A 23367-nucleotide genomic window follows, 5' to 3' on the forward strand; every position below is an offset into this window, starting at 1 on the left:
TCTTAAGACTGTTAATATTAAGACGTTATCAAATTTACCTTTCCTACTGATACATTAAGCAAAACTGGATTCATATAGGATTAGAAAAAGCTGCAGCTCTAGGTCTTTGAAAAAAAATAAGTAATGTAATACCATGCTCTTGTGCAGAGTGAAGGGAGTATGGAAACTTAGGAGGGACGCACGGGAGCATATCTATTGCTGACTGGCTGACCATCAAATAGTTAAATTAGAGTGGACTTTGTGCGCTGTTGAAATGACCCTGCTTCTTCTTGACCCCAGAATTATCCTGACATCAAGTGTCACTGTTCTGCTGTCTGCTAAACTCACTAGGCAGCCCACCAGGAGTCAGCTTCTGTCTTTGCTAGTAAGAAGGGAGGGATATGATTAGAAAAGTGAATCTTGAAAAGAGGGGATTCCAAAGTTAGTGATAGTGAGAAGGTAAGAACTGTGGGACTAGTAAGATGGGTACAGGTAGATTGGGTTTAGCCATGGAGGAGAATCATCGACATTGGGTGTGTACATACTTTAAATGTGCAATTGTCCCTCTCGCTTAAAAAAAGGTTTGATTGTTTGTTTGTTTTGTTTTATTCCAGAAGGTAAAAATTAATACAGGTTGTTTATTGTTTTTTTTTTTTTTTTTTTTTTTTTAAGAATACAATTTTTGTTAATCATACAAAATAGTTGATACAATTAATAGAATAGACCAGCAGTTCCCAAACTGTGTGCACACAGGGGTGCTGCGGAATGTTTCCCCGTTGCTATGATTATAGCACCAGGGAAACATTGCTGCTCAACAGAGACTTGGGTTGCATTGGAAAAATACTAAAATATTAAGGGCGCCTTGAACCTAAAAGGTTTGGGAACCACTGGAATAGACAATAAGAAAATTTAAACCTGTGAGCATAGCCATAAATGGGAAGGGTTTTCCAATTGACTGGAAATGTCTAGATGGGCGTGCATATATATATTTTCTGGCCATATCCATGGCAACACAACATTGGGTAGCTCCTCCCTATCCCCATTGGACAGGAATAATAATTAAGCCGTATAAGTACCACATCCTACCCCTCCTTCCCCAGTCTTTTTTTCCTGTCCTATCCCTAGGACATGTCGGTCTTTTCAAGACTATTAGAGATTTTCTTTTATGGCTTACCTGAGGATTAGTTCCTCTGACCCCTGGGGAGTTCATCCTCTCTCCCCTGGGAAGTCTCCAGTATACGGCCCTGCGCAAAGGTGTCCCCCTGGAGAAAACCCTTTTAGTGACCGGGGGTTTTTCCTTCCTATAAATCTTGCAATGACCCCAGGGGTAGCAAGTGAAGGACCATGGAATTTAGCTGGTTTTCTGTTTGGAATTCCCCCCACCAGAATCAAGGTAATGGCTCAATGGATTGGTACTTGCCTGCAGAATTATCCTTCCGGTAAGTGGTCGGTTTCTCCTACTCTAACGTACCTCCTGGCACCTGTAGTGTCTCTGTGCGGCGTTCTGTGGTTTCCCTGTGCCTGCGCGGCGTTCGGGAGTTTCCAGTGCACCTGCACAGCGTTCGGGAGTCTCCTGTGTGCCTGTGCAGCGTTCGTAGGCTCCGGGACGCATTCGCGGCGTTCGGTAGTTTCTAGTGTTCGCGCGGATTTTCATTCGGATAAGCGCGCGAACACGATTAACACGAATGAGCGCGTTTGTGCACCAACACTGTTCGTTTATTTTCTATTTGGGCCGTTCGCTCGTTTTTTCGATCATTTGCGCATACGCGATGACGTAAGACGCCCTTCTTAAAGCGCCAGACCTCTTTTTAGGGCAGGCTGAATTTTCATCCTCCTGGAAAGTTTTTCTGCACCATAAAGATCACGTGACTGTTGGTTCTTCACCTTTCCAGGTTCCTTTTTCGTCTAAAGCATAAAGTACGTTTTTCCCTATTATTATTATTATTTCTTATTTCTTATAGTTTCTTCTTCTTGGTTTAAGTTTCGCTGTTCCATCTATTATTTATAGATGGATTCTCGCTCAAGATCCAGGGAATCGGATTCTTCTCACCATAATAGGTCACAATCTAAGCAATAAAGGTAAGCCATCCTTTCATTAAAAAAAAAAAAAAAAAAAGAGTGGTAATGTACTAATGAGCACGTTTGGTGTATTGCAGTGCTAAAAGTACAAAGACTTCAGGATCGTCCAAAGGAAAGTCGCCCAAAAGGACGCTGTGTATATCCTGTGATAACAGAGCCATAGAAGGGTCTCTGTTTGGATTGTCTCTCAGCAGCTGCTGGACCTTCTCATTCAACACCGGAAATTATGCAACTTATTGAGCATGCAGTTGCCCAGGGCATCAGAGAGGTTGGAAATACCCACAAGCGACCTAGATATTCTGAGCCCTCAGATTTGTCTCCAGGAAACTCGGAAGATGAGTTTATGGATTCAGCTTTGCTGAGAGACCTAGCTTTTTCCTCGGAGGAGGATGTTATGCCAGATCCTGACTTCCTGGTACCTGCGGAGGTGGATCATTTAATTGCACGGGTCAGAGAAACCCTTACCTTAAAGGAACCCTCAGAGGAGGAACCCTCTACATCTAACCGCTATTTCTCTGCTCTTAGAAGAAAAAGAGCGGCTTTCCCTGTGCATGCCACAATTAGTGACCTTATTAAAGAAGAATGGTCCAGGTCTGATAGGAGATCATCTGCAAAAAGGAAGTTCTCCAGATTATATCCATTTGATCCCAAAGATGCAGAAACATGGGATCTTCCACCCAAAGTTGATGCTGCAGTTGTTAGATCAAGCCAAGCACACTACCCTACCTGTGGACGATGCAGGTTCCTTCAGGGATCCAATGGATCGTAAGATGGAATACTACCTTTCCAAATCCTATGTAGACTCAGGTCTCCACCCTGCTGTTGCTCTCACGTCAGTTACAAGAGCTATGAAAGTTTGGCTTCAGGAGCTGGAGGAGGACATCAGGAGTGGCAGAAGCCGTTCCTCCATTGTAGATGGCCTAAGAGATATGCGTCTAGCAATTGATTTCTCATCAGAAGTTGCAGTGGATCTAGTAAGGAACCTTGCTAGAAATATGTCCTTCTCGATTTCCTCCAGACGGGCGCTTTGGCTCAGATCTTGGGCAGCCGATGCTTCCTCCAAGAATAGTTTGTGTTCTTTGCCATTCCACGGGAGTATGTTGTTTGGCAAGAATCTGGATGAATGCCTTAACAGGGCGGCTGAAGGGAATAAAGCCTTTCTACCTCAGGAGAGGAAGTATAAAGGATCCTTTCGTGCCAGGAAAGAGTACCATTCCTTTCGTGACAGTAGGTCCTACAAGCCGGGTAGAGAATATTCCAGATTTCAACCTGGGAAAGGAGCCCCATCTGGAAGCAGAGGAGGCAAGTCACGCGGTTCGTCTTCCTCCAAAAATCCAAGGAATTTATGACTACATAATTCCCAAATCCGAAGGTGTTGGGGCTTGTCTTCTCCAATATCTACCGATATGGGACGAATCCACAAGCGACGGTTGGGTGCTGGATATTATTTGGAGAGGTTACCTGCTAGAATTCTTTGAGCATCCTCCCAACAGGTCCTTTCACCTCACAAAGTGGCCAGGAGACAAGGAAAAGTGCATGGCCCTACAAAACTTCATCCTTTATTTGCAGAAGGAGAAGATCATCATCAAAGTGCCAGCAGGCGAAATAACTCAAGGGTTTTACTCCCACATCTTCTTAACGAAGAAATCCTCAGGGGGATGGAGACCCATTCTGGATCTACACAGGCTAAACAAGCATCTGCACATTCGCAGATTCAAAATGGAATCCCTGCAGTCTATAATAAAAGTAGTGTCACCCAACCAATGGATGCTGTCTATAGATCTGTTAGACGCATATTTTCACATACCCATTTGTTTCTGAGGTTTCTGAGGTTTGCTGTGGAAGAAGGTCATTTCCAGTTCAGAGCCCTCCCCTGTGGACTGAGCACAGCCCCGAGAACGTTTACAAAGGTCCTGATTGTTCTCATTGCAGAACTCAGGAAGCAGAACATCGCTATTTATTTTGGACGACATCTTGATCTTAGGAAACAACGTAGATTCTCTGACATCCCATGCTATTACCAGCATTCAGTTTCTGCAAGCACACGGCTGGAAGATCAACACCAAGAGGAGCCACCTCCACCCAACGCAATCTATGATTTACTTAGGTGCTCACTTCGACACTCTGAAGGGCACTGTCCAACTTTCATCAGCAAGAATATTGAAACTCAGGATGCTATTGAGAAGGATGCTGAAATCCAGGGTTGCCCCTGCAAAGGCTGTAATGAGCCTCCTTGGTTCCATGTCCTCCACAATAGAACTGACCAGATGGGCACAGTGGAGAATGAGACCATTCCAAGCCAATTTCCTGAGACAATTCTCCTCCCGGAACCTGCTCCAACCCATCAAGCTTCCCCTGACTGTACGCCATTCTCTGATGTGGTGGCTAAACAGAGAACACCTATCCAAGAGTTTTCCACTAGGAGACATCGCATGGATAACTGTGACAACGGATGCCAGCCAGTGGGGATGGGGCGCTCATTGTCTCCACAACTTTGCGCAGGAAGAATGGAGTTTCAGGGCAAACAATGTCCATTCCAATTTGATAGAGCTTATGGCTGTCCACAAAGCATTGAAACACTTCTTGATTCATCTCAAGGGTCAATGGGTGAAGATAAGAATGGACAACTCCACCGTGGTATCCTATGTCAATCACCAAGGAGGTACCAGGAGCTGCAAGATGATGGAAATCATGAATCACCTGATGTGGTGGGTTCAGAGAAACCTGGCGGGCCTTACAGCCATCCATCTACCAGGGAAACGGAATCAACTGGCGGATTTCCTCAGCAGATCCAGGATAGATCCAGGGGAATGGTGCCTATCGGACAGAGTATTCCGCATGACTGTGAACAAATGGGGCCTACCTCAAGTAGACCTTCTAGCCACTCGGGCCAACAGAAAAGTAGATCTTTTCTTCACGAAAGAAGAAGACCATCTAGCACTGGGAAGGGATTCTTTATCAAGCCCCTGGAGGTTCAGGATGGGTCATGCGTTTCCCCCATTTTCACTAATTCTCCCACTCCTGAGGAAGATGAGAACAGAGCAAGTGTCTTTCATCCTGATTGCGCCTTATTGGCCTTGAAGACCTTGGCTTCCCCTGCTTCAAAGTCTTTCGGTGGAACCTCCTCTCCCACTCCCCAGAGCTCCGGATCTTCTGTTCCAGGGTCCTGTGTTGCATCCAAATCCTGTCTCACTCAATCTCATGGCTTGGAAAGGAACCGGATTTTAAACAAAGGATTCTCCCAGGCCGTAATAGACACTATGCTGAAGGCGCGTAAGCATTCCACTTCGGCCACTTATTATAGAGTGTGGGAAGTTTTCTCTGACTGCGAGGGCATTGAATATTAATATTCAAGATCCCTCCTCCTCTAATATTTTGGAGTTCCTGCAGTCTGGGCTTGCTAAAGGGCTGAGCTATAACACTCTTAAGGTGCACGTCTCAGCTTTGTCCGCTCTAACCAATCATAGATGGGCATTGGGCTCAGATGTCATCAGATTCATCCTTCATCCAGAGTCATCCAGAGTCCTTCAGATAAAGCCTCCAATTAAGCCATTTGTTCCATCCTGGAATCTCCCTTTGGTCCTGAATGCCTTAAAGTTGGAACCCTTTGAACCATTTGAAACTGTTTCTCTGCATGCTCTCTCTATTAAGACTGCTTTGCTGATCGCCCTAGCTTCTGGCAGGAGAGTTTCTGAGCTCCATGCTCTATCCATTAAGGAGCCTTTTACGGTCTTTCACAGACAGAGTTGTCCTCCGTACGGTTCCTGAATTTGATGATTTGATGATTCAGAGGTACGTATATATTATAGAGGTATCTTTCATATATTTTTTAGCTCAAACAATATTGCACTAGGGTATGTTCATTTTTTTCTTTTCTTCCAGCTACGAATTATACGTACCTCTGTATCATCAAATCATGACCTACCCATCTCTCTGAACCAACATGCTCCATCTATTGAATGCATTTTATGTTTCTGGTGTACAAGTGTGCCAGTCTATAGACTGTCTATAGACTGTAAGCTCGTTTGAGCAGGGCCCTCTTCAACCTATCATTCATGTAAGGTTTCTTGTAATTGTTCTATTTATAGTTAAATCCCCCCTCTAATAATATTGTAATGCGCTACGGAATCTGTTGGCACTATATAAATGGCGATAATAATCTTGAATGTCACTAACTTGCCACTGACAAGTGATTCACTAAAACACCTGTCGCAGCCAGACCTCTTCACATACTGGTTTTATGAAGGCAAAAATTGGAAAAAGTGGTGTTTTCTCTAGTGTCCCTGAGAGAAAGGATACCAAAGAAGTTATTAAAATTAGTTAGAAACATCCCAAATTCAGATTAGCCCATATTATCCTGGAAACGTAGGAAGTATGGCTATTTTAGTCTTTCCTGTCTATGAGATTCTGTAGTTTTTCATCAATTATTAGCACCAAGCACATTAGGTTTTTAACTCAGCACTAGAATTAAGGGTTAGTATCCAACGATACAGCCTGAGAGTTAACAGTATGGGTTAACAATTAGGTCAGTGAGTGGAGGTCAGGAGTAAAGAGAAACCTGATCATCAGAGAAAAGTTGTTATGGCAAACAAGACAAAATAGTGTAGCAATGAACAAACTAAAGCCAGGAACTGAGAAATTAAAAAGGTCAACTGCAAACTAGATCTCAGAAAAAACTCAGAAGTCAAAGATCCACTTTAAAAATGATTGTTAATTAATATAGGCTATTTTATCTATGCAGGACATTGTATTTGCAAGGAATCACACGGACTGATTTTGTGGCATGGAGCAATGATATCCAAGTGGCAGCATGCAGCAGTGGAAACATCTTACGAGAGCAGCAGTTAAGCCGGAATGACATTCCCATCATCGTAGACAGTTGCATTGCCTTTCTTACACAATATGGTGGGTGGCTGTATTTATTTTAAAGTGCACTAAGTAGTAGTAGAGAATGATTTACAATTTGAAAATGCATTTTACGTTAAAGTGGTACAACAGACTGAACAGCCATTTAAATTCCAAGTTTCCTAAAAGACAGGTTGCATAATGTGTTTTTTAAAACATTTATACATTTATCATACTTCTTATTGTGTGACATGATTAGTGCATTGTTCAACTGAAATACATGTGTTCCTGTCAGTCTGAAATAAAGGGTGCCAACACTCCTGGGCAGTAACTGCACATTGCAGTTGTCACCATTAATTCTGTGTGTCTGTGTATGTGTGTATTTGTGTGTATGTGTATTTGAATGTGTATCAGTGTATATATCTGTGTATCTGTATGTATGTCATTGTGAGTACCTGTGTGTCTTCATGTATCCGTGTTTTTACCAGTGTATCTGTATGTGTGTCTGTGTGTATATCTGTGTGTCTGTGTCAGTGTGTGTGTATCTTTTTGTCTGTGTATCTGTATTTGTTAGTGTGTGTATCTGTGTGTATCAGCATCTGCATGTGTGTCAGTGCTTGTATCTGTATAACAAATAATGCGTATAGTGTTCTCTTATCACAAATAGCAGCAGTCCACCTACAAGGAGTTCCCACACCTTGTGAATAACAAGCAGATAAATACAAACAAATGGTGAGCCGTGCTTAGTAATTAAAAAGGATTATACATACAATCAACAGAGGAGGATAATTGTGAGACATATCTTTAACAAAGAAATGTACAATAGTATAATGCGGTAAGAAATGCAGTAGATATAAAGGCAGTGCCAATAGAACACTCACATTTTCCAGAGCTTTAAATTAGCTCTAATATTGCACGCCAGGACGGGACAATCCCCCTCCAAGGATATGATGTCAGATATATTGAGCAGCAGTCAGTAATATATGTAGAGGGAAGCACAGATAGGAAAACCAATGGTGTAGTCCAATTATAAAATGAACATATAATACAGGTAAGTATTCTACTTAGAATTTCCAGAGCATGAACCTGCTATGGTATGGAGCACTTGTGTGGAATGATCCCCACCTATGGATTTGATGGATATCCAGGAAGCCAGGTGAGAATAAAAGCAGAAATCCAAAGGGCTGGATACTTACTTAAAAAAAAGTACTTTATTAAAACAATAAAAGTGATAGAAAATAGGTACTAACGAAATAAACTATATGTATATGTACGTACATCTCAGCATTCAAACAGCAACACTACACACAACTACACCGTTGCATGCAAACGTCAACACTACATACAAAAACATCTCTATTAAAACACTAATATTATATATATAAACACTGGAATCAAAAGCAAGCACTACACCCAAATGCACACCTACATTTAAAAACAAACACTACAACGTAGTCCAACTTGAATATATAAGTTATTTTAAATTACATAATGTCAAAGTGGGTTCATTGGTTCAAAGCTGCCAGGACTTTCTGAAAAATGATGTTTCTGGAAATACTAAAAAATAGACAGCACTATGGACAGTGACATCGAAAAGTGTTAACAGTGTCTTTTTCCTCTAAACAGGTCTTTGCCATGAAGGAATTTACCGCAAAAATGGAGCCAAGTCAAGGATTAAACTGCTCATGGATGAGTTTCGCAAGGATGCTCGAAACGTCAAGCTTCGTATTAATGACAACTTTATTGAGGATGTCACTGATGTGCTGAAAAGATTTTTTAGAGAGTTGGATGATCCAATTTTCACAACAGAATTGCACCCTAAATGGCAAGAAGCAGCAGGTAAAATAATTGTGTTCTATACCAACTAGTCCCTGCTTTGTATCAGTATATCTTTGACTGGGAAGTCAGTGGAATTCCAACAAAGTCAATAGGAGTATTTCATAAATATTTTATCTTTATGCAATACAAGTTTTGCAGGATGGGTGACAGTGCGGCTTTAAATAAAAAATAAATATTGTTACATTTAATCTAATAATCTATGAGCAAGAGACAAATATCTTAGTAATGAACTCCCAAACACACCAGAACTTGTCATAAAGCAAATAAATTGGCACAGTGTTAAAAACAAATAAAATATAATTTAGCATAATACCCTCTAATAAGCCAGGATCGGAAATACAGTTTTCTTACCTATAATTAGAAATACTTTCATGAAATGAAAATTGTATTATTAATTATTATGGATGTCAATTTTCATTAGCAAATTGTTAGAATAGTTAATTTGATAGCACTGAATAATAAAATATGTATTACTACCCTTTATAAGGTGAGGTTATGGAAAACATCTGTATTGACATACAAGAGAGGCATTTACTAGTGTTATAATGGAGGGTGGTACACTTATTACTTAAAGGGACACTCCAGACCCCTAAAGCACTTTATACAAGACCAGATACACCTCCTTTTGGAAGGGATGTGTGTACAACAAAGTGCTAGAATAAATAAACAACAGCAGCTCTCATCCACACCCAAAATCTATAGAGTGGTATAAGTAAAACCTACACCTTTAAGTGGAGCGCTAAAAAATGTGTGCAAAATGGCTTGTGGTACCTATAAAAGATAAAAAATACAATATAGTTCAGGTGGTACGTAGGATATGATCAAATAAATGGTGGTGAAGTAAAACACTCATATTTAAAGGAGCCTATATGCAAATACGGTCTCCGAAATTGGGCTTTTATGCTTTTAGGGCAGCATCACCCCTCCAATCCGCTGCAAGGTATTTCTCAAGGTAAAAGCGAAGGAGAGAAGGGATCAATGTGCAGTCTGTTAATAAAATCAAGTTAAAAGGTACAATGAGTATAATGCTCACCTTATTTAGAGCCTTACAATCTGAAATGGGTTTCACAGATGCATAGGCACACTCTTCTTCTATAACAAAACAAGGAGTAGAGTCAGCGCTAATCAGGAAGGCAGCAGTCCCAAACAAGGACTCCCTCTAATGTCCCTGGAGATAAATAGACAAAGCAAGAGAATGAGGGATGGGTCTGCGCCACTGTGTACAACAGATAATGATATTAAGTCCAATGGGATCTATATCGTTGTGTCCAAAGTTCTACTTTTGTCACGTTTAAACATTTGTTATGAAGGAACACAACTGCAGGTTTCGTATAGTTGAATATTTATTAACGAAAGGAAAAGGAAAAGACTTTAATTCCAATTTACAGGTACTGTAGCTTTAAGTAGTAAACGATAACTGAAGTCCACAATTACAGGCACTGTAGCTTTAAGGAGTAAACGGTAGTAAATTGCAGACACTGAATCAATAAAGAGTCTCTTAGTAGAGTTAACGGTTTAGGTGATAAGTAATTACAATAGCTGTTCCATACTTTAACTGAAGCAAGACAGATGCAGATAACTGATATGAAGTATGAGTTGAAGTTAGCTGTAACGGGATTGTTTTTACCGAAGGACTTTTGGAGACAGGTAATAACAGCTTTTAGATGCAACTATTATCACATTGGTTTTACTTAGCTTCCGGCAGATCTCCTCAGAGGCGTATGAAGAGTGTTTAATCCTTAGTCGTGGATGAGGAGAGGTGAAGGGAACTTTGCAGAGTCTTTCAGTCCGGTCCGGTAGCAGAGGCTTTCACCATGAAGTTGTAGCCGGGTTGTGAGTAAGGAACGTAGTTCAATAATCCAGCCCTGATCAGCTGGTGCAGTCAGATTAAATAGGCAGACCGTGTCATAAAGGGGTGTGGCTAGGCTCCGTGGAACCAGGAAGTAAGAGGATACCATAGTTAAGGCATGACAACTTTATACGATATCCAAAAGATGTCAATGACATGGAGGATAATCCAATTTTATAAAAAATGGAAGAGTTCTTACTTACAGTTGACAGAGCTTAATCCAGCTCTGGTGTGAATGGCTTGCAGCGGTATTATCCCCGCTTGCAGGATATACGGCAAGTGTCCTCTTCTATGTAGTGGCAGGTAACCAAGTTGGAAATAAAAATGGAAACAATAATGGTGCAGTATGTTCCACACATGCGATAAAATATATAAAATATAATAGATACACTCACATTCTGTAGAGCTTCAGCTAGCTCTAGTTTGTTAGGCGTGCAGCGGTATAATCCCCGCTTGTAGGATATGGAATGAGTGATCTTGACGCGAATATCAGTAGCTCGGAGAGAAGATAAAACAGCGATAGTGCTCTCAATAAAATCTTTGGTGATAAAATAAAATAAGAAAATATACTCACAATATATAGGGCAGACGAACTGCTCTATGTAACAGCGTAGGTGGTATAATCCCCACCTAGGATTCTTTGGAGTATTATATCCAGGAAATAAAAATAATAAAAGAAGTATACGGTATAAAATATATATAAAAGCCAGGTAGTAGTAAAAGATGATGGTTTCAACGTAAAAATGACCAAAATCTTTTTATTAACAGTATATAAAAGCAGTAAAAGAATCCAAACGCGTTTCACCAATATAAGGCTTTATCAATGGATAGCAAAGTTTGGAGTATTATATCCAGGAAATAAAAATAATAAAAGAAGTATACGGTATAAAATATATATAAAAGCCAGGTAGAAGTAAAAGATGATGATTTCAACGTAAAAATGACCAAAATATTTTTATTAACAGTATATAAAAGCAGTAAAAGTATCCAAACGCGTTTCACCAATATAAGGCTTTATCAATGGATAGCAAAGTTTGCTATCCATTGATAAAGCCTTATATTGGTGAATTGCGTTTGGATACTTTTACTGCTTTTATATACTGTTAATAAAAAGATTTTGGTCATTTTTACATTGAAACCATCATCTTTTACTGCTACCTGGCTTTTATATATATTTTATACCGTATACTTCTTTTATTATTTTTATTTCCTGGATATAATACTCCAAAGAATCCTAGGTGGGAATTATACCACCTACGCTGTTACATAGAGCAGTTAGTCTGCCCTATATATTGTGAGTATATTTTCTTATTTTATTTTATCACCAAAGATTTTATTGAGAGCACTATCGCTGTTTTATCTTCTCTCCAAGCTACTGATATTCGCGTCAAGATCACTCATCCCATATCCTACAAGCGGGGATTATACCGCTGCACGCCTAACAAACTAGAGCTAGCTGAAGCTCTACCGAATGTGAGTGTATCTATTATATTTTATATCTTTTATCGCATGTGTGTAACATACTGCACCATTATTGTTTCCATTTTTATTTTCAACTTGGTTACCTGCCACTACATAGAAGAGGACACTTACCGTATATCCTGCAAGCGGGGATAATACTGCTGCAAGCCATTCACGCCAGAGCTGGATTAAGCTCTGTCAACTGTAAGTAAGAACTCTTCCATTTTTTATAAAATTGGATTATCCTCCATGTCATTGACATCTTTTGGATATCGTATAAAGTAGAACTTTGGACACAACGATATAGATCCCATTGGACTTAATATCATTATCTGTTGTACACAGTGGCGCATACCCATCCCCCATTCTCTTGCTTACAATCTTCTTCTATGTATTTCTCTGCCAGCAGTGTTGAGCACATCTAATAAGCCTCAGTTCATTGCAAGTTGCATACTGTTCATTTCATATTGCTATTCACAATGAAGCTTCCACAGTATGCAATATATTTTCTTGCTATTAAGATATAGAATTTTAAGTAATATAAAACTAGAAACTGCAGCTCATCTAACAACCAATAAATGTAGTACATTTGTGTAGAACGGGCAACAACTGTAATTTGCATTATGTTATAATTTAAATAATTTGTTTAGCTGTTTTAATATTAGTTGACTGATTTTATTGCCATCACAGAACACTCAGAAAAATCCAAGAGGTTGGAGAAGTACATGGAATTAATTAACCAGCTTCCAAAGGTCAACAGAGCTACACTGACTGCACTAATTGGTCATCTTTACCGGTAAAACACCTAATCAGTTGATACAATTTGGCTTAGGAGATAGAAGATGTTTAACAAACGAGGTTATATGTGTAGAAGACTAAAAACAGGCAGTATTTTAATTGCTTGTCCTTTCGGCTTTTCACAACTCATTTTGATACTTTGGTTACACATGCCATTACAATGAGAACCTATGACATAAGATAGGTTTCTTGTGCAACCAGGCATATGTTTAAACTTTATTTAGATCTTGTAACAAAGATATGGTTGATGTCCCACTCACAATGTTGTCAAGGCCCAGAGTTTGTGTCACCCCAATAGATTGTGGGAGGCAGTAAGTAAAGGAAAAGGGACATTATCACAGTTGCTGGCCCCATCCTGCCTCCTTTTCTGAGACCCACATGGCCCTGGAATAAAGGTCAGTTTTACAGCTATTTAAAGCGGCACTGTCATGCCGAACTTACCTTTCTCTAATCGCTTCCTCTTCTCTCCTTCTGTCAGGATCTGCTCTTCATTTCCTCCTATCTGCTCTAGTTTTCTTTAAAACTTAAGACAAAGTAGCTACTACTTTGTCTTATGGAGGTTTCCTACGCCTGACCATCTCTAACCAGCGGAGGAGCAAAGTGTGCTCAGTTTCCTGTGGTCAGAGAAATTTTCCCACAATTCTTACCTTTCCTCCGTGATCTTGCGATCACGATGCTTCCTGTCAGTATTCCCGAACGTCCTGTCATTTAGACTACCGAAATACTACCGAATTTCGTCCTAACAGAACACTATAGGGTCAGGAATACGTGTTTGTTTTTCTGACCCTATAGTATTCCTTTAAGAATAAAATGTTAGAACAACAAAACAACAATCATTAAAAAACCTACACAAGTTCCACTTTAAACTAGTCTCATCCAGAGGGGTTATAAAGACCTGGGAGGACCTGGTCAGCCTTTATTTTCTGAACTGGCAATGTCAGTTTAACAGTCTTAAGTGGAATATTTTTGTGTTACTTATGCGCATTTTTTTCTAAACTTATTTCCAACTGTGATAAAACCAAAAACATTTGATTAATTTACATGGTACCTAATCTGATTTTTTTCCCAGTACATCATGGGGTGTATTTCAGTAAACAGACTGATAATGTTCCATGGTTTTGATAAAATTATGATAAATATGAGTTTTGTCTCCAACTGTCCCTGTTTACAATCTTTTCTTCCAACCATTAAAACCAATTAATTTCAGTATCCTACATAGCTCCTTATCTAATAGCTGTACCTTTTCCTTATTTTTCTCTCCCAGTGTTCAGAAATGTGCAGATTTAAACCAGATGTGTACCAAGAATCTTGCACTATTATTTGCTCCTAGCCTATTTCAGACAGATGGGAAGGGGGAGCACGAGGTGAAGGTGATGGAGGACCTAATTGACAACTATGCTTGTGTATTCGGTGTAAGTGCTCCTTGGAGTAGATCAAAGGCATTAAGACATTGCAGTTTTTTAAGTGCATAGATAAGAAATTAATGTAAGTGAAAATTAAAAGAAAAAGAAGCAGAAAAGTAAATTTACATTATGCATATAGCCATGTATGCATGCATGCAATGTCTGCATGCATAGAAGAATAGCCCTCTTCTAATTAAAGCTACTTGAGCACCAATGTGATATCTGACAAAAGGAAAGAGGAGATCTGTCCTATAAAGTATATCGTAATATACACAGTGTGGAAAGAAACAGTTAAAAGATAACCTTTATTTCATCAATAGAGTGATAATAGAGAAAACTTAACGAAAAAGAATAAAAGGGAGGTATGGTAAGACACACTCAAATAAGAGAAAGGTGTGTCAAGCCAAAACTCAATGATATACTGTTGCCCTAGGAACGCCAAAAGGGCAGTATATTACGCATACAGAGGTTAATCTGTGTGCTCGTTGCCCATGCCTAAGGAGTTTCTAATAGACTGTTGGTAGGTAGTTGAAATAGCTATAATACCCGAGAAACAGATAAGGCAGGCAACGAAAAAGATAATATTGTAGATGTAGTGTCGTAGTGGCAGCAAAAAAATAATAATAATAAATAAATAATAATAATGATACCAATACCCTATAGTAACAAAATGTATCCGAAAGTAAGTCTCTTTCGGAGAGCAATAGTGTCATCCACAGATGCCGTACAGTAACAAAAAAGTATCAAAAGTGATAAGTCTCTAGCCATGGGCCATAGCCGGTTCAATGAAATATATATAGACGACACAAGTGATACTGGGTGCAATGATACAGTATCAAAAAATATATCCAAGAGACGGTCCCTAGCTAGAAGCAGTAACCAGTGATTGGCAATATAGAGGAGACAAGTGTTACTAGGTAGTGGTATAGTCAAGGGAGAGAAGGGAGCAGTAATCCAATTGGAAAAACTTCAGATAAAGGCACATCTCCCTCAGAATACAAATATAAATAGAAATAACCATAGACAGTCTTGTCAGCTTATCAATCCTATCCCTAATATTTTTTTCTCCAGGTTGAAGAGCACGATTAACTTCGGTTGCATTATCAGGTAGCAACCTGTTTGCTCTTCAAATCATAGGGGACTATAATTGACTGTCTGAGTGGACGGGAACCTTGAACATCAATCAGGGTACTACGTACCATTTCAAGGGAACTTTTATTGAAAACAGGACATACTGTTTGTCACTTTAGTATATACCTTCCTTCCCTCCTCCTCTCCTGCCACTTTACTATACCTGGTGCCCACGAAGGCGCCATTCTACCTTTCCTGCACCATCATTTTGAAGTCCACTATATACACATCGACTAGTTGTAGGATTAGGACTTATTGGTCAGGACAAGAGGCACCTTAGATTGAGTTACCGCCACTGATTGCTCCACGGCGGTAATTATTAGGGATTGGATTGATAAGCTGACAAGACTGTCTATGGTTATTTCTATTTATATTTGTATTCTGAGGGAGATGTGCCTTTATCTGACGTTTTTCCAATTGGATTACTGCTCCCTTCTCTCCCTTGACTATACCACTACCTAGTAACACTTGTCTCCTCTATATTGCCAATCACTGGTTACTGCTTCTAGCTAGGGACCGTCTCTTGGATATATTTTTTGATACTGTATCATTGCACCCAGTATCACTTGTGTCGTCTATATATATTTCATTGAACCGGCTATGGCCCATGGCTAGAGACTTATCACTTTTGATACTTTTTTGTTACTGTACGGCATCTGTGGATGACACTATTGCTCTCCGAAAGAGACTTACTTTCGGATACATTTTGTTACTATAGGGTATTGGTATCATTATTATTATTTATTTATTATTATTATTTTTTTGCTGCCACTACGACACTACATCTACAATATTATCTTTTTCGTTGCCTGCCTTATCTGTTTCTCGGGTATTATAGCTATTTCAACTACCTACCAACAGTCTATTAGAAACTCCTTAGGCATGGGCAACGAGCACACAGATTAACCTCTGTAAGCGTAATATACTGCCCTTTTGGCGTCCGTAGGGCAACAGTATATCATTGAGTTTTGGCTTGACACACCTTTCTCTTATTTGAGTGTGTCTTACCATACCTCCCTTTTATCCTTTTTCGTTAAGTTTTCTCTATTATCACTCTATTGATGAAATAAAGGTTATCTTTTAACTGTTTCTTTCCACACTGTGTATATTACGATATACTTTATAGGACAGATCTCCTCTTTCCTTTTGTCTCATACTTACCATTAGGGTTACCCCCTGTTCTGTCCTCTTTGATTGGTTCGGCCACCCCCATTTTCTCTATTTATCCAATGTGATATCTGTCAACAAAGTACTGCAGGAGTTAGGTTGTACTGTGTTGTACTTAAGCTTGTGACTTGCAATCTCAATGTTTTCCAGGCCTAGACAGAACTAGTGAAATATTTTCTGGATCACAGAATCTTGAGTGTGAAAAAAAGCCATTTGCTTGTACTTGATACTAGAAAAAAAAATGTCCAGCCCTTCTGTGCATGCATGCAAATACACCATTCTGTATATGAACGATTAAGTGGAGACATCAAATGTAAATCTTTGTATCATTTATCTTAATTTAAAGTGTGCAAACTCTCTTTAAATAACAAAATATGCTTAGTCAATGAGGCATTTTTAGTTATCACACTGGTCGACATATCAGTACCATAAATTGAACAAAACTTTATTTTTGTTTTCTATTTTCAGATTGACGAGGAGCATGTGACACAGATGGATTTAGAAAACAGTTTGATTACCACCTGGAAAGATGTTCAGGTAAGAATCACGTTGCACAGATTTAAGCCTGCTATATACTCACAGCTATTTTTTTGTTAACGTGGAACATATGTAAAGGGAAAAAAAATGTGTAGTATATAATGAAGTGTACAATGCAAATTTCATCGCACGATTATTTCACTACAGTAGATATTACATTACCTAAAACATGTATGTATCAACCTTTGTTTTTCACCTGACAGTTGTCACAAGCTGGTGACCTTATTATTGAAGTTTACTTGGAAAAGAAACTGCCAGACTGCTGTGTCACCCTAAAGGTCAGTAGTTTTCAAGCCATGTTTAATAGTGTCAGTTCTGCGTTAAAACAACAGATTCAGTATAGATCTGTGGTAGAACCACAGGCGTCTGTGCTGTATGTGTGGCATTGCGTTTATCTCATTTAAATATATTTCCACAATTGGTATGTTGCAAAAATATGATGGTATACATTTCTTTTTCTTTTTTTTTAAATTGACTTCACTATTGATACCGTATTAGTATAGTAAATATGGTTGTTGAATTATATATTTCTGCCCTATATACAGATTTTAGGCCAAAGTAGCTTGCTGGAAGTGTGGCTGACTTAGAGAAGTTTTCCAGTTCTGTCTTTTTAGCCTTACATTTTAAATTCACTTTAAATTCTCACTTTAGTAAATAGCCCTACGAGTGTTACTGCACTCACATGAGATGATCCCAAACTTAAATTTTTTAGGATGAAGTTCAAGCTCCATTTGCATATTAGCCGTTTACAAAAGGCTATAAAGAAAAACACACACATACAGTTGCAAGAAAAAATATGTGAACCCTTTGAAATGATGTGGATTTCTGCACAAATTGGTCATAAAACGTGATCTGATCATCATCTAAGTCACAACAATAGACAATCACAGTCTACTTAAACTAAAAACACACAAAGAATGAAATGTTGCCATGTTTTTATTGAACACACCATGTAAACATTCACAGTGCAGGTTGAAAAATTATGTGAACCCCTAGACTAATGGCATCTCCAATAGCTAATTGGAGTGAGATGTCAGCCAACTGGAGTCCAATCAATGAGATGAGATTGGAGGTGTTGGTTACAGCTGCCATGCCCTATAAAAAACACACACCGGTTTTGGGTTTGCTTTTCACAAGAAGCATTGCCTGATGTGAATGATGCCTCACACAAAAGAGCTCTCAGAAGACCTACAATTAAGAATTGTTGACTTGCATAAAGCTGGAAACGGTTATAAAAGTATCTCCAAAAACCTTGCGGTTCATCAGTCCACGGTAAGACAAATTGTCTATAAATGGAGAAAGTTCAGCACTGCTGCTACTCTCCCTAGGAGTGGCCATCCATGTAAAGATGACTGCAAGAGCACAGCGCAGACTGCTCAATGAGGTGAAGAAGAATCCTAGAGTGTCAGCTAAAGACTTACAAAAGTCACTGGCAAATGCTAACATCCCTGTTAGCGAATCTTCAATACGTAAAACAATAAACAAGAATGGATTTCATTGGAGGATACCACAGAGGAAGCCACTGCTGTCCAAACAAAACATTGCTGCACGTTTACAGTTTGCATAAGATCACCTGAATGTAGCAGTACTGGCAAAATATTCTGTGGACAGATGAAACTAAAGTTGAGTTGTTTGGAAGAAACACACAACACTATGTGTGGCGAAAAAGAGACACAGCGCACCAACATCAAAACCTCATCCCAACTGTGAAGTATGGTGGTCGGGGCATCATGGTTTGGGGCTGCTTTGCTGCATCAGGGCCTGGACGGATTGCTATCATCGAATGAAAAATTAATTCCCAGGTTTATCAAGACATTTTGCAGGAGAACTTAAGGCCATCTCTCTACCAGCTGAAGTTCAACAGAAGATGGGTGTTGCAACAGGACAATGACCCAAAGCATAGAAGTAAATCAACAACAGAATGGCTTAAACAGAAGAAAATACGCCTTCTGAAGTGGCCCAGTCAGAGTCCTGACCTCAACCCGATTGAGATTCTGTGGCATGACCTCAAGAAAGCGATTCACACCAGACATCCCAAGAATATTGCTGAACTGAAACAGTCCTGTAAAGAGGAATGGTCAAGAATTACTCCTGACCGTTGTGCACATCTGATCTGCAACTACAGGAAATGTTTGGTTGAAGTTATTGCTGCCAGAGGAGGTTCAACCAGTTATTAAATCCAAGGGTTCACATACTTTTTCCACCTGCACTGTGAATGTTTACATGGTGTGTTCAATAAAAACATGGCAACATTTCATTCATTGTGTGATATTAGTTTAAGCAGACTGTGATTGTCTATTGTTGTGACTTAGATGATGATCAGATCACATTTTATGACCAATTTGTGCAGAAACCCATATAATTCCAAAGGGTTCACATACTTTTTCTTGCAACTGTATATTTTCTATAGCTATCCTTTCCTGCTATTTGCAAGTAAAACAAATTAAGTTTAAACAGAAATTCAGCATATTTGTAACAATGTTAAAGGAAGATCAAAGATCAAATAATATGTAAAAATCATGGCCTCGGGTGTATATTTATTGCCAAAGGAAATCTGTGTATATTAAAAGACAGGACTGTCATTAGATTATTTTTTTAATCTGTAAATGTTCTGGCTACTAACGATAATATATGAGCTAGATGTATTCTGACTAATAGATAGCTATGATATAAAATGTTCTGCTTTTTGTTTTTGTTTGGGCTGACACATCAAGTATCAGTGGTATGTTTACTGTACATACTGGTAACTTTGTACAGACTGAATGGATGTGCTGTGATCTCGAGAATCTAAATATGTTAGCACTTTCCAGATCATATTTAGCTTGGTATTGATTCGACATCTTTAATCGTTGAATTTTAGGTGTCTCCAGTAATGACAGCAGAGGAGTTAACCAATCAGGTCCTAGATATGCGGAATGTTTCAGGAAGCACAGACATCTGGCTGACCTTTGAAGTGTTTGAAAATGGTGAACTAGGTAAGATTCAGTCAAGTCTACGAAACATCAGATGAGCAAATGACTATCATCACAAATCTTGAAGCACCTTACATAACAGTTTGCCCCACAGACATATTCTCCCAGACATGCCTATGCACACACACAGATAAACACTGCTACACATATGCAAAGACTCATACTCTCAGACACACACAAAAAAAAGCATTCAATTGAAACTAACCACTACACACTAGCAGGCAGACGTGCAGGTAGGTACATTGTGGCAGTCACACAAATAGGTACACACTTTCAATTTATGTAGTTACACACATACACACTCGCAAACATCAAATTACACACTATATATGTTGTTTTTAAACACCCTACAGTTCATCTACCTTTTTGAAGCAGAAAGCTGAATTCGTTAGAGTCCAGGGGAGTTTGTTAAAACCAGCTGCAGGCTCTCCTTCCATTCCTATGTGGTAATGACATAACATCCCCAAAGCATTGCAACACTAGTGCAAGGGGAACTAGCAAATTGATCTAGTGCATTGCTCATTGTGTCGCTAATTTTCAGTGCAACACAGTTAGGATACTGAACAGCACTACATTATCCAGATGGGCTTCTTTTCTTAAGCATCATTGCTTGTATTGCTCTGGATGGGGGCCCAGGATAGGCACCTGAGTGAATACACTTTTATTTAAGTTTTACTGCATTCATAACTAAGATAAAAATAAGAGTGATGCAAAATATAGTCTCAAAACATGTACAATTTTACAAATTACAAAAATACACTGATATCAATTGCACCTCCTAAGATAAAACCAAAAGTACCGTATTTTTCGCTCCATAAGACGCACCTCACCATAAGACGCACCTAGTTTTTTGAGGAAGAAACCCAGAAAAAAAATATTGTGAACAAACTGTCCCATAGTGTTTCTTACTATGGGACAGTTTGTACAGAATATTTTTTTTCTCCCCTGTCCCATAGTGTCCCCCCCTCCCATAGTCTTCTCCTCTCTCCCATAGTCTTCACTCACCCCCTCCCCATAGTCTTCATCCACCCCCTCCCCATAGACTTCATCCACCCCCTCCCCATAGACTTCATCCACCCCCTCCCCATAGACTTCATCCACCCCCTCCCCCATAGACTTCATCTCCCCCCCTCCCCATAGACTTCATCTCCCCCCCTCCCCATAGACTTCATCTCCCCCCCCTCCCCATAGACTTCATCCCCCCCATAGACTTCATCCCCCCCTCCCCATAGACTTCATCCCCCCCATAGACTTCATCCCCCCCCCATAGACTTCATCCCCCCCTCCCCATAGACTTCATCCCCCCCTCCCCATAGACTTCACCCCCCTCCCCATAGACTTCATCCCCCCCTCCCCATAGACTTCATCCCCCCCTCCCCATAGACTTCACCCCCCCCCCTCCCCATAGACTTCACCCCCCCCTCCCCATAGACTTCACCCCCCCTCCCCATAGACTTCATCCCCCTCCCCCTCCCCATAGACTTCATCCCACTCTCCCTCCCCATAGACTTCATCCCCCTCTCCCTCCCCATAGACTTCATCCCCCTCCCCATAGACTTCATCCCCCTCCCCTTCCCCATAGACTTCATCCCCCTCCCCCTCCCCATAGACTTCATCCCCCTCCCCATAGACTTCATCCCCCTCCCCATATTCTTCTCTCCCATACTGTCCCCCTCCCCTTGTCCCATTATTACTTACCTGTCTTGTAGCGTTGGCCGGCAGCACAGGGCGCACCGCGGTAGTGGAACGTGAATTTCATGTTCTGGTTTCCGGCGGGACTGAAAGGAAGTGCGCACTCAGCTTGTGCACACTTCCTTTCAGTCCCGCCGGAAACCAGAACATGAAATTCAAGTTCCACTACCGCGGTGCGCCCTGTGCTGCCGGCCAACGCTGCAAGACAGGTAAGTAAAGCTTCATATTCGCTCCATAAGACGCACAGACATTTCCCCTCACTTTTGAGGGGAAAAAAGTGCGTCTTATGGAGCGAAAAATACGGTACATAGAAATACTATTGATGCAGTGTTGTTCAAACAATGACATACTATGGCCTTCATTTAATTTGTTTGAATCATAGATAATTGTATTCGGTTAGAAAAAAACTTTTCGTATGATTTATCTACTAAATATATTCTTTGAAACGTTTTGTTTCTAATAGATATGATGGCTAATTTGTACTAAAATATCAATAGCAAGAAACCAATCTATCAAAATTACAGTTATTCTTCCAGTCTGTCTAGTAGGGAATTATATATATATATATATATATATATATATATATATATATATATATAAACAAAAAGAGAAGCCTTGCACTCCTACTTACGATTTTAGTGACCCGGTGCTCGATTGCACTATTCAATATAAGTAAACGATAATCAGCACTCCCAGGTATTTGTAGAAAAACTTCTATTTATTCCAAGTCAAATGTCAACGTTTCAGTTCCTCTAGGGAACTTTCATCAGGACAGCAAGCAACAAACAAATGATGCAGAAACTGTGTTTAAATAAGAACAACAATCAAAACAAACTTACAGATCAGCTGTGTATGGGGGCCGGCCATTCCAATTACCACACTCCCGGGCTGACACCATCTGCAGTCAATGTTTCATTAAGCATCGCTTACTTCCGTGTATACACTGGTTGCCAAGGTGAGTCTGACGCCAAGCGCCAGGCTTCCACTCATTGGCTGACTCTCCCAGCGATAGCGTTACGTGTAACACCGGTGGTTCAAGCGCATGCGTGTGAAGCAAAGGACTTCGATATAGTGTCCACTACCCGATGTGGATTTGAAATATGTCCATTTCCCACACCAAATACTTGATAATATTATACCTCCATGCAGCAAGGATACACACCTATCCTGCATGCCATACCTGGTCATTCCGATCACCGAACTAACGGGTCAACACCACCTAAGGTCAAAGTCTCGTCGAGCGCTGTATACTTCCGTATGCGGGCTGGTTGCCAAGGTGATATTGACGCAACGCGCCTAACTTTCCCCCATTGGCTTATTCTCCAAGCACCTGCATTATCTGTAACCACGGAGATTCAAGCGCATGCGTATGAGACAGACCTTCGATTTAGTGTTAATTCCCGGAACGGGTTTGAAATTTGGCCAGATACCACATCAAATATTTGATGACATCATGTAAATACACGGATATATAACCATCCTCCCTTCCCATCACCGTATCCTCTATGTTCAAAACAAACCCCCTTCCCTAACTATGTGTAGTCAAAATTACGTGTATGAAATAGATAAATTGTCTATTTCTGCGGACTGTAAATAGAAAAACTTGAACAACAAT

General features: G+C 40.0%; 1 protein-coding gene across 2 annotated transcripts in view; it reads left to right on the plus strand.

Moving 5' to 3' along the window:
• Nucleotides 1-23367, plus strand: part of ARAP3 (ArfGAP with RhoGAP domain, ankyrin repeat and PH domain 3) — a 137799-nt gene that overhangs the window by 90847 nt on the left and 23585 nt on the right. For both annotated transcript variants that reach the window (XM_063447921.1, XM_063447922.1), the window contains exons 20-26: nt 6800-6963; nt 8530-8742; nt 12743-12848; nt 14115-14262; nt 17020-17088; nt 17292-17366; nt 19949-20063. In XM_063447921.1, coding sequence (XP_063303991.1) covers nt 6800-6963; nt 8530-8742; nt 12743-12848; nt 14115-14262; nt 17020-17088; nt 17292-17366; nt 19949-20063 — 890 coding nt within the window. The remainder of the gene's footprint in view (nt 1-6799; nt 6964-8529; nt 8743-12742; nt 12849-14114; nt 14263-17019; nt 17089-17291; nt 17367-19948; nt 20064-23367) is intronic.

The sequence above is a fragment of the Pelobates fuscus genome, chromosome 3 (assembly GCF_036172605.1).
Source record: "Pelobates fuscus isolate aPelFus1 chromosome 3, aPelFus1.pri, whole genome shotgun sequence".
Lineage (NCBI taxonomy): Eukaryota > Metazoa > Chordata > Amphibia > Anura > Pelobatidae > Pelobates > Pelobates fuscus.